Source organism: Megascapheus bottae, chromosome 2, assembly GCF_031878675.1.
Source record: "Megascapheus bottae isolate mThoBot1 chromosome 2, mThoBot2.hap1, whole genome shotgun sequence".
Taxonomy (NCBI): Eukaryota; Metazoa; Chordata; class Mammalia; order Rodentia; family Geomyidae; genus Megascapheus; species Megascapheus bottae.
The window spans coordinates 31734481-31749229 of NC_143510.1; the positions used below are offsets into that span (position 1 = coordinate 31734481).

At 40.1% G+C, this 14749-nt stretch overlaps 1 protein-coding gene across 1 annotated transcript; it reads left to right on the forward strand.

Moving 5' to 3' along the window:
* Positions 1-4631: 4631 nt before the first annotated feature.
* C2H3orf49 (chromosome 2 C3orf49 homolog) lies at positions 4632-14310 on the forward strand. Its single transcript, XM_090353036.1, has 5 exons — positions 4632-4756; positions 6762-7084; positions 10509-10633; positions 13399-13512; positions 13943-14310. The coding sequence occupies exons 1-5, from the start codon at positions 4632-4634 to the stop codon at positions 14135-14137; spliced, it is 882 nt and encodes a 293-aa protein (XP_090209162.1). The 3' UTR covers positions 14138-14310.
* The last annotated feature ends 439 nt before the right edge of the window (positions 14311-14749 follow it).

Here is a 14749-nt window from a genome sequence, read left to right on the forward strand (position 1 = left end):
CAACAGAAAGATCATGTTGAGAACAAGGAAGATTGTGCTTGGATTAGACTTTGTCCTGCTCCAGTTGGTTCTTTGGCTTTTCAGAAAGACAATTACAAAGTCAAGAGAAAGATTGAATGGGCATGGCTCCAAACCAGGTCCTATGAAGGATGTTGAAAAAAGAAATAGATTGATGGCAACCTTGAACTCATTCTTGTTCTCAAGTCCTGCTGATTACTCCTTAGTTAAACCATTATAACTTCACAAGTGGACCAGTGTAACCCCAGACTCCCCAGTCAAGAATCTGCCCTCTCTTTTCTTCCTCATATCAAATGACCTCCAAATGTTCACTACTGCACACTTGGCAATACATCACACCAGCAACACTGCAGGCTCTACTACCTTCCTACCTAGTGACTGCAACAACCATGTTTTCCCCTCCGATGTGTTCTCCACACTATCTTTTTAAAACGTAAGCCAGATGCTTTCTCTAGGTCCACACTACATTGCTCTTCTTGCCTTCTACCATGCCTGGTCCAAACCCATTGACTAACCTCTGTATAAATGGTTTTCTGTCCATAAGGCACCTCATCCAGACCTTAATATACTTTGTCTCCTTTCCAATACGAATTATCTCATGTCAAATACTACCTTGTTAAGAGGTCTTCCTTGTTTCTTTGGGTAAACTATCCACTCCTGGTCCTCTCTGCCTAGTGTATCATCTTCAAGCTTCCCTCTAGCATTCTCTATCAGTGTCTGAAACAATATGTCTCTCTTGAAACATGTTGAGTATATGGGTTCTCTTTCACAACTGGAATTCCTAGCCCGGAGATTCTAGTCACTTTTTTCACTGCCAAATCCCCTTGCTCAGAATAAATACATATGGATTGGCTCCTTAAAACCGTCAATCACTTCCATTGCCCTGAAGATCAAGGCCAAAATGTCTAAGACTGGAGTAGATCTGGCCTCACCTCTCTCCAGCTCATCATAGAGACCATTTCTTCCTCTTTGCTTGTTTCCTGGGACATTGTCGTCTTCTTCTTTCTCTTCTTTTTCTTCTCTCTTCCTCCTCCTCCTCTTTTTCTCCTTCCCTCCTCTTCTCCTCTCAGTGAAATAAGGATGCTGAATCTAACTGGCACCATCTTGTCTTCTTGGTGGATAAAGGTGATGTCGCATCGTCAAGTGATATGCATACCTGAATTCCTAGAGACAGGACCAGAGACTTGGACAATAGATTACTAGACTTATACTATGAACTCTTGAGACTCACTAAACTTGGGGTTCCCTGTGACTCTGGCCCCTGAACAGAGGGCTCAGACTGACTCAGCCACCCTTCGGTGCCATGCCATACCTTGTGGCTCTCATGAGGGACCTCTTCAGCTCTCCACTGGAGTTGATCTGGTTTGTTGAGACTGTTTTTCTGCTCTTTCTTTATTCTCATGGCTCAGTTTCCTTACAGTGTTAAGTGTGTTCGAAGCAACAAGAGTTGGGGAGACATGTGTCCTCATAGAGTCACAGGCTTTCTAATAAAGACACCTGATTTGACCTCTCAAAATGTGCCTTTTCTATATCTCACAATCAAACTCCCATATAGCACCAGTACTAGGGCTTGAACTCAGGACCTCACATTCTTTCATAGCTTTTTTGTTCAAAGCTATACCTCCACTTTTGACCTTTTTGTTGGTTTATTTGGTATGAGTATCATAGTCTTTGGGTTGGAAATGTAGCTTAGTGGTAGAGTGCTTACCTAGCATTCTACCTTAGTTCCATCCAAAAAGAAAAACAGAAAAAGTCATACCACTGTGGCTCAAGTGGTAGAGCACTAGCCTTGAGCAAAAGAAGCTTAGAGACAGTGCCCAGGCCCTGAGTTGAAGCCCCAGGACCGGGGGAAAAATATACATAGTCTTTTCTGTACAGGCTGGCTTCAAAACAGAATCTAGCTCCTAAGTAGCTAGAATTACAGTGCAAGCCACAGGTTCCTGGCTTTTAAATTCTCTTCTTTATCAGGCCTTAGATATGTGTTATTCCCGAAAACACAGACATTCATATAGCCAACTTTCTCTTGCTCACTTCTCAAGACCAGTGATCAGCCTGGAATTTTTTTTTTTTTACTACTGCCACCCAAAGTTCCTCTCACTGGTATTTTATTCAATTTTCTCCTTTGGCTTTTTGTTTTGTAAACCACATTTACCTCTGCCTGAAGTTTGTTTCTGTAATTTCTTGCTTGTTGCCAGCATTTCCCATAGCCATGTAGCTTCTGGGCTCACAAATGTTGGGTGTGTTCCTCACTGCAGTGCTCCTGCCATCCAGGCCAATGCCTAGCAACAAGTAAGAAGTCAAATATTTGTTGAATAACTGAAAGGCTAAATACCATGGGAGGTGACAGTTACTAGTCATATATTACAAATGAAAATCAAAACAAAACAAAAGGAAGCCCAGATAACTTTATCACTTGCCCAAGACTCATAGCTTATAAGGGTAACACTAGAATTCAGTACATATCAAGCTCCTAACTGGGACCTGTTACTGGTTAATTCATTTCCTCTGCCCATCCATTTGAATTTCATATACTCATCAAGACTCTTACAACCCATACGTGTCATTAGAAAAGTCACAGCAGCCGATGTTTCAGTCTCTTACAGATGAACACACATAAACAAACATGTACAAAGATAGACCCACATTTTGTGTGAATAAAAATATAACATTAATTAGCAAAAAATTAATCACCAGAGAGTTGACTGAATGAAACACAATAAAGACAGAACCACTCACCATTGGGTTAAAAAGAAAGTAAATATTGGTCTGTGGTTGAAGAAATGCACATTTTTTCATTCAGTCAGTCAATTGCCTGAGATTCCAATAGATAAGAAAAACCAGACCAGGAAGGAAGAAAAATTCTATTTGACCAAGTATATCTGGGGTGCTGTGTTTCCTTGTGAAAACAGAATTTCTGTTTTATTTGGACCACTATGGAGTTCTGGCACTAGGAACAATCCCACTGCAGAGAGGAGAAACAAGCACTAGCAGGTTAAATAAACTGACTGCAGTCACACAAAAGGGCAGGAAAAAGAACCTAATATAACATTCCCCTTCTTAACCCCACGGGGTTATACACTTTTGTTGTGTTTTGCTGCTGGGGATGGAATACAGAGTCTCATACATGCTAAGCATATGGTTCTGACCTGTACTATTAGGCCCACTTTTTTTTCTTTCTCTTCCCCCATGTCACCATGTGGAGATTTGACCTAAAGGCCTTATACTTGCTAGCAGGTGCTTTACCACTTGAATCATGCCTCAATCTCTTTTGGCTTTAGTTATTTTTATTTATTTATTTTTGTTAGTTGTGGGGCTTAACACTAGGCCCTGGGCACTGTCCTTGAGTTCTTCAGCTCAAAGCTAGTGCTAGTTGAGCCACAGCGCCACTTCCAGTTTTCTGGTACTTAATTGGCGATAAGTGTCTCACAGGTCTTTTGTGCTTTTGTGCCTGGCTTTGAACCATGACTCTCAGATCTCAGCCTCCAGAGTAGCTAGGATTACAATATGAGCCACTTGCACCCAGCTTGGTTATTTTTCGTCTCACTTTCTTTTGCTGGGGTGAGGAGGTGGGCCATGTTTAGACTGCCGTCACACTACTCATGCCTCCCGGTAGCTAGAATTACAAGGACTCACCATTGTAGCCAGCTCATTGATCAAGACGCTGGCTCACTTTTTGCCCTTACTACCTTCAAATTGACCCTCCTGATTCCCACATCCTGAATAGTGGGGATTATAGCTGTGAGCCTTCATGACCAATCCCTTTGATTATACTAAAGCACTTCTCACCATTATTGGGTCACACAAAACTCTCACTGTTCAAAGTGTGTTCTGTAGAGACACGTATTACAGGGAATGGAGGGTTGTTAGACAGGTAAAATCTTGGATCCCATGGGAAACATACAGCATTCTGCATTTTAGTAAGCTCACCAGGTAATTCCCACACACATGGAAGTTTGAGAAGCACAATTAATATTAATGTATGGTTGTATTAAAGAACGCAACTCCAGATAGCAGAGTCATTTTTATACCTCTCAGTAACTTTCTAGGGAAATTTTCTTTCTTTAAGCCTCCAGTTAATACTCCAAGCTCCAATAAGGGTGATAGCTATAAAGCCTAGTGTCTGCTGCCACCTGGTGGTAAAAGCCCTACCTAGGTAGAGTTTGCTATTTTCCATGAAACATGCATAATGAGATACCCAAGTAATAACTGAGCTCTACAGGATGGGGAGAAGATTCCCAACATAAATATCTAAATGTGATGGTCAGCATATGAATTTATTTTATTACCAGTCCATGAGGCAATGGCTAGACCACACATCTGATCACTGTGTCTTTAGTTGTCTTGTATTTGGCACAAAGATTTCCACACAGTGCCATGGAATTTCCCACAGTTCTGTCAAATACATCATTAGAGACCTCTCTGAAGCCATGCACAGAGCCAAACCCTGGAGGAATGTGCCTAGCACCTGGAAGTAAAGGAGGAGGAGATTCTGAAATTTTCCATCAAACAGTCCAGAATGTGACAGCACCCTCCAGTCACTCAAGGATGTTGTTTTGAAGACTTTGGCCACAAAAGTTAAAGAAATCCAACTGCCACAGGTGGGACTGTCCACAATGGATTGCCTTCCGCTCTGTCCACAAGAATCCCATAAGGTAGCCTATGGAAAAGTTGGCCAGTCTCGAAGAATCCAGCAACCTAGAAAGAAAAATAGCTTATTCAAAAGGAAAAGGATCGAAAGGTTGGTAATGAAAGTTAATTTCTTTCTTTCTTATTGCATGAGAGTATTTGGGTCTATCATTAACCACAGTTCACTGTGATAATTAGAGAAGGTAGCTCTGCCCTTAGAGATAAAGACTCTACATAGAGAAGGAGAAGAAACAGCCTGGGTCAGGATGCTTAATGGAAGTCATGTTTTACAATTAGAAAAGTCTTCACTTTGGCTGGGCACTGGTGTCTGACCCCTGTAATCCTAACTCTTTGGGAGACTGAGATCTGAAGATCAAAGTTCAAAGCTATCCCAGGCAGGACAGTTCATGACATTTTGACAAACCACCAAAAAAGTTGGAAACGGAGCTATGCTCAAGTAGTAGAGTGCTGGCCTTGAGTGAAAAGGCAAAAGGACAATACCCTGGCCCTGAATTCAAGTCCCAATATTGGTATAAAAATTTTTAATAAAAAAGTAAAGACTTTTACCAGGTAAAGCTTTGATTTACTCAAGAATTTAACTTTTAATGTATCATAACAGACTAAAGCAAGTACTTGTTGATACTTTCCAGCTTCCGTATTTGAGCTTTCTTGCACTCCATGCAAATACCATTATTTTGAAAGTTCATTACTGTATTCTTCAAAATAAATACAGAATCAATGCTTTCCACTCCCTGTCCCAGCAAGTTTGGCTGCTGACTATGTACTAATTCTATTTCACTAGTAAACACTCTTTAATATAATAGCAAAACAGTCTTAGACCTGATATTTCCTTACAATGGTTGAACCTTAAAGACAAGCATTTTTAAGACCTCTAACATAGTATATTTTAATTTTGAAAGTCGGTGTGGTGATTTGTTTTTAAATGTATTTGGGCTTCTTTCTTAGCTGATCTGTGAGCTATATAGAAGTACAATGTTTTATGAAGCCTGAAATCTCAACCCATATGGACAAAGATATTGCAAAGATATTTTACTTTCCATAAGAAGTAGGGGTTTTGTCAAATGCCAGTGGCTCAGATCTGTAATCCCAGCTACTCATGAGGCTAGAATTCAAAGGCTCACAGTATGAAACCAGCCCAAGCAGAAAAGTCTGAAAGACTCCAGCTCCAAAATAGTGAACCAAAATTAGTGTTAGAGGCAAGGTTCAATTGAGAGGGCACCAGCTGAGTGAGCATGTTGGATAAGCAAGACAGGAGCTCTGCATTAAAACTCCATCACTATGATTTTTTTAAAGAAAGCAATAAATAGAGATGTAAGGAGGAAGCATTGCAAGCAAATACATTAATTACCAACAAAATGATTTAAAGACTTCAAAAGGGAATGATTCTTTCTCCAACAGAAAGTGTAACCATTTTATCTCTAGGCTGTAGAGCAAATTGTCTGAAGCAGATGAGAGGGAACTATGTTTTTCTGATTCACAGATTACTTAGAACTGTTTTTATTATTATGTGTTTTTGACACAAGATCTCTCCATATAGCTCAGGCTAGCCTTGAATCAATGTGTCTTAGTCCTAGGATTACAGGCATGAACAGGTTTAGAGTTGGATATTTTCATACGAGGTGATACACGGATGACCTTCAGGATTCCTGAAACTCAGGGCCTGGGTGCTGTCCCTGAGCTGTTTGGCTCAAGGCTAGCATTCTACAACTTGAGCCGCAGCTCCACTTTCAGCTTTTCTTTCCGTAGTTAATTGGAGATAAGAGTCTCACAGACTTTCCTGGCTTTGAACCACGGTCTTTAGATCTTAGCCTCCTGAGTAGCTCGGATTACAGGCATCAACCACAGGTGTCCAGGAGGAGTTTTGTTTGTTTGTAATATTAATTAATACTCTATTTCTTTGGGAACTATATGGAGTAAATGAAATCATAGGCAGACTGCACTTGCTATAATTTAATGACAAAACTGGTAACTAGTTTGTTTCCCTACCTCCTGTGGTTTGATTATTGGTTTTCAGTTCCATTTTGAATTTTAGGTACTGATACCATAAATTTTTAACTGTCTGCTGATCTTAATACAAATCATTGCATTTTCCTTAGATGGCACAGAGCTGTGTCTACCAATTTAGTAAATCAACATGTGTTGGTCCCCAAAGATGAGTCATCCAGTGAAAGTGATCCAGGATTTCAGGAAAACCAACAAAATCCAAGGAAAAGCTTGATGAAGAGAGTGAAGACTGCTTTGGGGAGGATATTGCCATGCAAGTGTGGAGGCAAGGCGTGGAGGATCAGCAGGGAAGGCTCCACCAACCCAAAGGGAGCCCTCCTTCCAACCAGGCACAGCCTTCTCCCTAGAGTCGCCAAGGAGTTTCCATCTCCCACCTTGTTCACCAAACCAAAAATGAGAAAGCTCTCACAGAACGGTAATCAGAGACAATTTATCATTCAGTGTCAAAGCTGAGAAAAAATAGTCAAACAAGGAAGGAGTCTTTTAGCACTTTCTACAGTACGCATGTGGAGTGGCCTCTAAGGCCCATGTGATAAAAAGTCTGGTTGGGAGATGGTGGGATCTTTTGAAGGTATGGCCTAATGGGAGATCTTTAAGTTATTGGGAGTGGGCTCTGGAAGGGAATTTGGGGACCTCCCCTACCCTTTCCTCGAATCTCCTAAAACCTCTAAAGCATGAGCAAAATAAACCTTTCTTGTTTCTAAGTTAGTTGTCTCAGATTTTGCATTACAATGAATGACTAACACAAAGCTGACTAACACAGTACCCACGGTGTGGCAACTCTGTGGAGATTGTGTAAAAAGCAGTCTCATGCTTCACCTCACTGTCCTGAGTCACGATTTGTATTTTAGCAAGATTCCAAGTTGACTCATATTGACGCATTGAACTAGATTGCTTTTAATTATCTAATAACTAGTCATCTAGTTGGCCAAATATATGCATTTATATGTGGACATTTTCATAAGGGTGGATGCATATGAAGAGATCCATAAATGCATATTCAATTCTCTTTGTTTTGTTTTTGGACAAAGTGCCGTCACAGACTTTCCAGTGCCTAACTTCTAAAATTGGAGGGTAGAGGGAGAATTAAATGAATGAAAGTCATGATTGATGAGTTGTAAAGGATGCGTGATTTTCCTGTATATACTTTTTAATAGGCTCAGTGAAAGCTTAACATCTGAACTGTTAATTTTAAGTCTTTTTCTTGCAATGTGGTCATAATGCTGTTATTTTGGAATCTATGACTAGCAATATCAACACTAAATTCCATCAATCTGTAGCTTTTTAAGAAATTAGGGCTGGGAGTGTAGCCTAGTACTAGAGAGTTTACCTCGCATCCATGAAGCTCTGGGTTCGATTCCTTGGTACCACATACACAGAAAAAGCCAGAAGTGGCAGCTACGGCTCAAGTGGCAGAACACTGGCCTTGAGCAAAAAGTGTGCAAGGACAGTGCCCAGGCCCTGAGTTCAAGTCCCAGGACTAGCAGAAAGAAAAGAGAGAGAGAGAGAGAGAGAGAGAGAGAGAGAGAGAGAGAGAGAGACAGAGAGAGAGAGAGAGAGAGAGAGAGAAAGAAAGAGAAAGAAAGAAAAAGAAAGAAAAAGAGAGAGAGGAAGGAAGGAAGAAAGGAAGGAACGAAGGAAGATTAAGCACATTTTATTTTTAGGGCAGTTTTAATTTTATAGAAAATTGAGGAGAAAATAGAGTCTGTACATGCTCCCCTTTCTCCTTCACTTTTGCTACTTCCCTACCTAACATCCTGCCTATGAGACATTTGCTTTAACTGATAAGCCAATGCTGATGCATTATTATCCATCAAAGTTCATAACTTCCATTAAGATTCATTCTTTATGTTATACAGTTCTATGGGATTTACCAAATGCATCATGTCATTGTATCATAAATCTAAGATTACCAGCTTATATGGAATAGTTTCTCTCTCCAAAATATCTCCTGTGCTATTTTTTTTAACTGTATTTTTTTTGTCTTTTCTTTTTTGGCACTGGGGATCGAACCCAGGACGTTGCACTTCCTAGGCAAGCGCTTTGCCACTGAGCTACATCCCAGCCCTTCTGTGCTATTTTTTAATGTTATTTTCAGCATGGCATCAGAAAACATCTATCGTCCTGCAGGTTCACATTTTCACACAGTTGTCAGTCAGGCTCATACCTGGTGAGTCTTTTGTCCAGGGCCAGAGCCAGGGCCAGGTCCAGGGCCAGGGCCAGGAGGGTGGAATGGGAAAGAAATACTTAAGAAACAAACAACTACTAATTTCTAGCTGACGAATGTACCTTGAAAACAGTTTCTGCTGAGGGAGAAAAAGGTTACTAATACAAGCATGGGCGATCATTAAGCAAATGCCTGGTATGGATTGAGCTGTGTATTTCTGTTGAAAATAACAGAAAGAGTATCTTTCTATACCACTGTGACTAGGGTGTTAGCATCTAGCAGAAAGCAAAGGACCACACTTTTGTAGTTATTTAGGGGGGGAGTTCTGCCTCTTTTTTGGGGGGGGCATTGGAGCAGAAAGCCAGGGAGAGGCCAATTGAAGGAGTGGTTTAAGCGTGGTAGTCCAGAATTTTTCACTTTCTTTGATGGGTGACAAGGAACCAATCAGTAAATACTTTCAAGGCAGGGTTTTTCTAATCTGATTTGTTCTTTTTCCCTCCTTCTTATTTTCTTTCTTTTTTTTTTTTCTGATGTACTGGGTATTGAATCCAGAACCTCTTAAACAGGTACTTTCCACCTCAGTCATTCCCCTGGCCCTTTTTGCTTTCTTTATCGTCAAGGTAGGGTTCTTATCTTATACATAGGCTGAAATTTTCCTACCTGTGTTTCCATCTGTTGCTGGCAGATGATAGGTATGTGATACCATGACCCATCACTGGTTGAGATGGAGTTTCCCAAAGTTCTTCTTGTCCAGACTGGTTCTGAACCATGGAGATGGTCTTCCATCTCCATTTTCCAATTAGATAGAATCATAGGCTTGAGCAGTCTGGATTTCAGTTTAATTTTCATTTTTCATAGATAATTATGGCTGAAGCCAATGGCTCATGTCTGTAATCCTAGCTACTCGAGATATTGGGATCTGATGACAGATCTGAAGCCAGAACGGGCAGGAAAAGTTCATGAGACTCTCATTTCCTATGAACCATCCAGAAGCCAGAAATGCAGCTGTGGCGCAAGGGGTACAGTTCTAGTCTAGCAAAAGAAGCTCAGGATCAGCTCACAGGTCCTGAGTTCAAGCCCCAGGAAGAACACAAAAATAAAAACAAAAAGATAAGTATGGTTTTAGTGCAGATATTTCAGTCTTGTGGAACAAAAAGCTAAGTGAGACCATAAAGACCTTAGTTCAAAGCCCAATATTGGCACAAACAAAATTGAATTGAGATAAAGAAAAACATCAAGGAGTCTGAAGTTTAAATAGCTCCTAGATAAAGGAAAAACATTCACATAGTAAGTCAATGATTGAGCCTTTCCACATTGCTGGAGGAAAAAACTTTGCTTCAACAATGCTCAAAAGGATAGATTTGCACATTCAAGGGGCTCCATGTGGTGAGGTTGAAACAAAGCAACACTAAGCCTCTGAAAGAGATAACCACTTTGTCAAAACTGGATTGCTCTCAGCTGACATCACAAACATACAAAAAAGGCAAAATGTGTGTAGAAGGCATAAGATTAGAAGCAGATTCTTCTTATTATTTTAATTTTGAACCCCAAGTACAAAAGGTATAGAGGCATGATCATCTTTCCAGACTACCTCCAGATAACAAGTGTCTGTAACTGATCTTCACATGTTGTCTCTTCATCCTTTTTTTTTCTCTTCTCCCCTTTTTCAAAGCAACTATTCAGCTGGATGTGGTGGAAGCTGAAGCAGAGGAGATAAGCGGAGGGAGCACCCTTCTCCGGGCTAGGAGAACTACAAAGCGGTTATCTGTGACATCTCTTCCTTCAGGATTGCAGAAGGTAAAAAGACTTACACATGTCAGTGTTTAGAGATATTCATACCAACCAAGTTCTCTACTACCATACGTCCTTTGTGCTGCGTGTGCTGGTGTGCTGTCTTTCCCCTAAGAATTTAGGACACAGGGTGGGGGCTTTCCAGGTCAGAGCTTTCTAATTCTGAGCTCAAAATGCTTAGCTTTTACTATAATCTGAGCAACAGTGGGGTTTGCAGCTTTGACATGACTTGCTCAGCGATTCCAATGTCAAGTTCACATATTAGCAACCTGACCTGTCTGTCTGTGCTGTGAGGAGAGGCATTCACAGGACCAGCCTTCATAAAACTTTCTGTGTGGACATAGTGTTCATCCTTCAATAAAGTAGCCATTCGTCACACATGAATTTTGAGACTGAAATGTGGCCATGGCAACCTAGGAAATGAATGTGTATTTAATTTTAATGAAAATTAAAATGGGATTTAAATAGCTGCATGTCCAGTGTAAGGAATGCTAACTGATGCAGTACACTCTGGATTTACTTATCAGAAGGAAGGATGGGCCTAAATTTCCAAGACTAATTTTATTTAAAATGATGTCGTAATAGGAAAACTAAGATTGTTTTTTTGAGGAGGGAGCGTTACTGTGTTACCCCAGGTGATCTCTAATTCCTGAGCATAATCTTGCCTTTGCCTCCTGAATAACTGGCTCTACAGTTGTGCTGTGCCATGGCTATCTGCCAGACTTTTTTTTTTAATGTAGAACTCTAAACTATTATTACTATTCTCATATAAACGTGACAAGCTCTTAGTTAAAGCTGACACTATGTGCTAGCCTCTTTTGCTACAAATATGAGCACTGATAATTCTTACAATAGTGACAGAAGGGAGGTAGAGATGTTGTCTTTATTGTGGTAACAATACTTAATTTGGCCACATGATTAGAAGAACCAGTTTCTCACCAGGAAGATTTTCTTCCTTCTCTTTTCTCTCTCCCTCCTTTTCCTATTTCAGGGGGGGAGGTTAATGGTGGTTCCTGTTGGGTTACAGATTAAGTGGGAAAGGAAAAAATCTGAACATTTCTGGGGTACAGGGAATAGTATTTTCATGATTCCAAGACAGAAGGAATTTTCACTATGTGAATAGCACTTACCATAGAAGATAAAAATTAATTTATTTGGATATAACTAAGTCTTTCAGAGCATGAAAAGAAGGTATCAAAGAACCATAGAAGAATTTTGTGTACCCTCACAATGTTCTCATAATCATATTCGAATTAGCTGTCCACATCTCAAATAAATCCCTAGGAACTAACTTCCTTCTGGAGAAACAGGAAACATTTGAGATTCTGAGTTTGTAATTCTCCGGCGTAAACAGTAGGGGCTATAAAGAGGCACTTCTATGCAGGAGGCAGGTTTTCTCCAGACCATGGTCCCTCAAGTAATCCTGTCTACAAAATGTGCCTAAACACTGGAGTTTGTAGTGTATCAGACCCAGAAATAACTTAGTAAATGCCAAGTGGAGAATAAAGTCCTGGTATTATGAGAGAAAAATGGGGCAATAGTAGTATACAATTGTAATCTTAGCACTTGAAAGGTAGGGCAGGCTTTTATATGCTTTCTTCCCTCCCTCTCCTTGTTTTCTTTATGTTACTTGGATTTGAACTCAAGTCCTTGTATTTAGTATGCAAGTAGTCTACCATCCAAATCATGCCTACGGTCCTTTTTCTTTTCTTTTGCTTTTCATTTTTCAGGCAGCATTTTGGTTTTGCCTGAGCTAGCCTTCAATCACGATTCTCCTTGGGAATCATACCCAATTAAGATGGAGTCTCACCAACTTTTGGCCCCAGTTGGCCTCAGGCCCTGAACTTCCAATCTCAAAGTGTAAACTACCATGTCCAGCCTTAAGTGGATTGCCAGCTTGAACTATTATAATAAGATCAATAAAGAAACAAACAAAACAATTGAAAATTAAACACAAACAAAATAAAACAGGAACAAATTGGAAAGTTACTTTAGACGGATGAAGGAAGGTTCTGAAAGTGGCACTCAGACAGAGCAAGCTGGTGGAACAGTGGTGGTTTATTTGTAAGCACTCTCCTCAGGCAAAGAATAAGATCCAAACATAGTCCACCATCTTGCTCTGTATAGATTTCAGGATGATCCCAATGCTCATTATTAAGCACCAGGGAAAGGAAGGATAAACTCATTAAGTCTAAAACAACAAGAGCCAAGACCTGGATGTGGACATGCGCTCCAAAAGCAACTGTTAGGATAGGTACTTGTAACCAGTATGCCAAGGACAATGGGAAAAGTGTCAGGCAGGGAGCAAAAAGAGACTCCAGTGCTTGCATTTATTTTCAGGGACATGATACCCATGAATATAAGGAAACCTGCAGAAATGAGAGCAAATTAACAACTGGATCTAGTGATAATCTGCTTTCTGGGCACTGGTCCACAACAGCTCCACATTCTCCCTGTGCTCAGCATCTGCACAGTAACAATTTCTTCTTCTTACGAATGACCTGTTTTTTTATTTTGTTTTCCCTGACTCTATATATTCTTTCAGAGCCAGACAATCTCATTTCTCTGCACCCTATAGATCTCTTCAGGACCCCAAAGGAGCTACATGGGGTGTGGAAAATAATATGAATGACTCTGAGCCAAAGTTGCTATGTGGCAAGTGTTCACTATAGAAGATAATGTATCAAGGATAAGAATTCTTATGTGTCATCACAAAAATAACATTGGTATTTTCTAATGTGGAGTATGTTTGCATTTTTACACCATAATAGGCACCATATTCATCAAAAAAGAGACCACACTTTACTGCATTAAAAAGAAAGAAACGTGGCATGGAAATCATACTCCCCAAATCAGATGTGACAGTACGAAAGCTCCAAATGCAGGTAGTGGGTGAAAACTTGTACTTTTGTGTCTTCTAAGCATCAAGCTTCAGTCTTAATTGAACACACAGCTCTGTAAGACAGCATAAATGTGGGATGACATAAAATAACAGCTAGCATTAAGAAGTAATTAAGGAGACACCCTGAGAGGGGCTAAGGGGTGGCTAAGGGCATGTAGGACTGTGCTGTGTACCTAATAAATATTAAGGGGACTGCATTAAAATGAAGGCATATACATGGGCTTTTCCTTTGAGAGGAAATGAAATCGTCTTTACCACTAGGTGGTAAATGTATGTTTTCAAGCTCTGTTTGCTATGACTTTAAGTAAAAAAATGCTTTGGGACTTGTAAACTATCCATCAATTCTTAAACTCATCTCTGAGGGCAAGTCTTTCCAACCCATGGCTTCATTTCTTTGCATCTATCTATCATAGGTGGATGATCTCATAGAAGCAGTGACTGATAAATCCATGAAGCTTTTGGCTCAAAGATATGCTGAGCTCCAACAGTGTGAGTTTCTAGGGGATGAAATTCTTCAGTCTTCTAAGCAGTTTCAGAGGATATCCAAGAGAACCAGGAAGAAATATAAACTGAAAAGTGTTTGTTTCCCATGTACCTGCTGCTTCTGATTTTGTTCCTCTTTGGATGAAAGTTCCCTGTAGGGATTCTTCTCTTGGTACAGAGTCCCAGAGTCCTTAATAAATCTGTGTGGCGAATTAATCAATGTAGGAGTGCCTTTTAAAAGAACATATAATCCAACAGTTGTTATTTTTTTTTTCAAAGAGAGCTTCTGTGGGGAAAAAAGGTGGTGTTTTTTTTCATTCTGAGCCTAAAGAAGAAACCATACTGTATAATTCTTAATATTAATGGATAATAAAAACCATTTACAGGGTATAGTAATTCTAAGTTTCTCCAGTGACTTGGTAGAGAAGTACTTTAGAGAAAGTACTTAAACATGGCATAACACTTTTAATATGACTACTACTGAGCTAATTTTAAATTTTCATCTTAATAAAAGATAAAAATTATTATTTTTTTGGCTAGTCCTGGGGCTTACACTCAAGGCCTGAGGACTGTTCTTGGGCTTTCTGAAGGCTAGCACTCTACTACCTGAGCCAAAGCACCCCTTTCAGCTTTTTCTGTGTATGTGGTATGAAGGAATTGAATCCAGGGCTTCATGTATGCTAGGCAAGCACTCTACCACTAGGCCATGCTCCCAGCTCCCTTGAAAGGTAAAAATT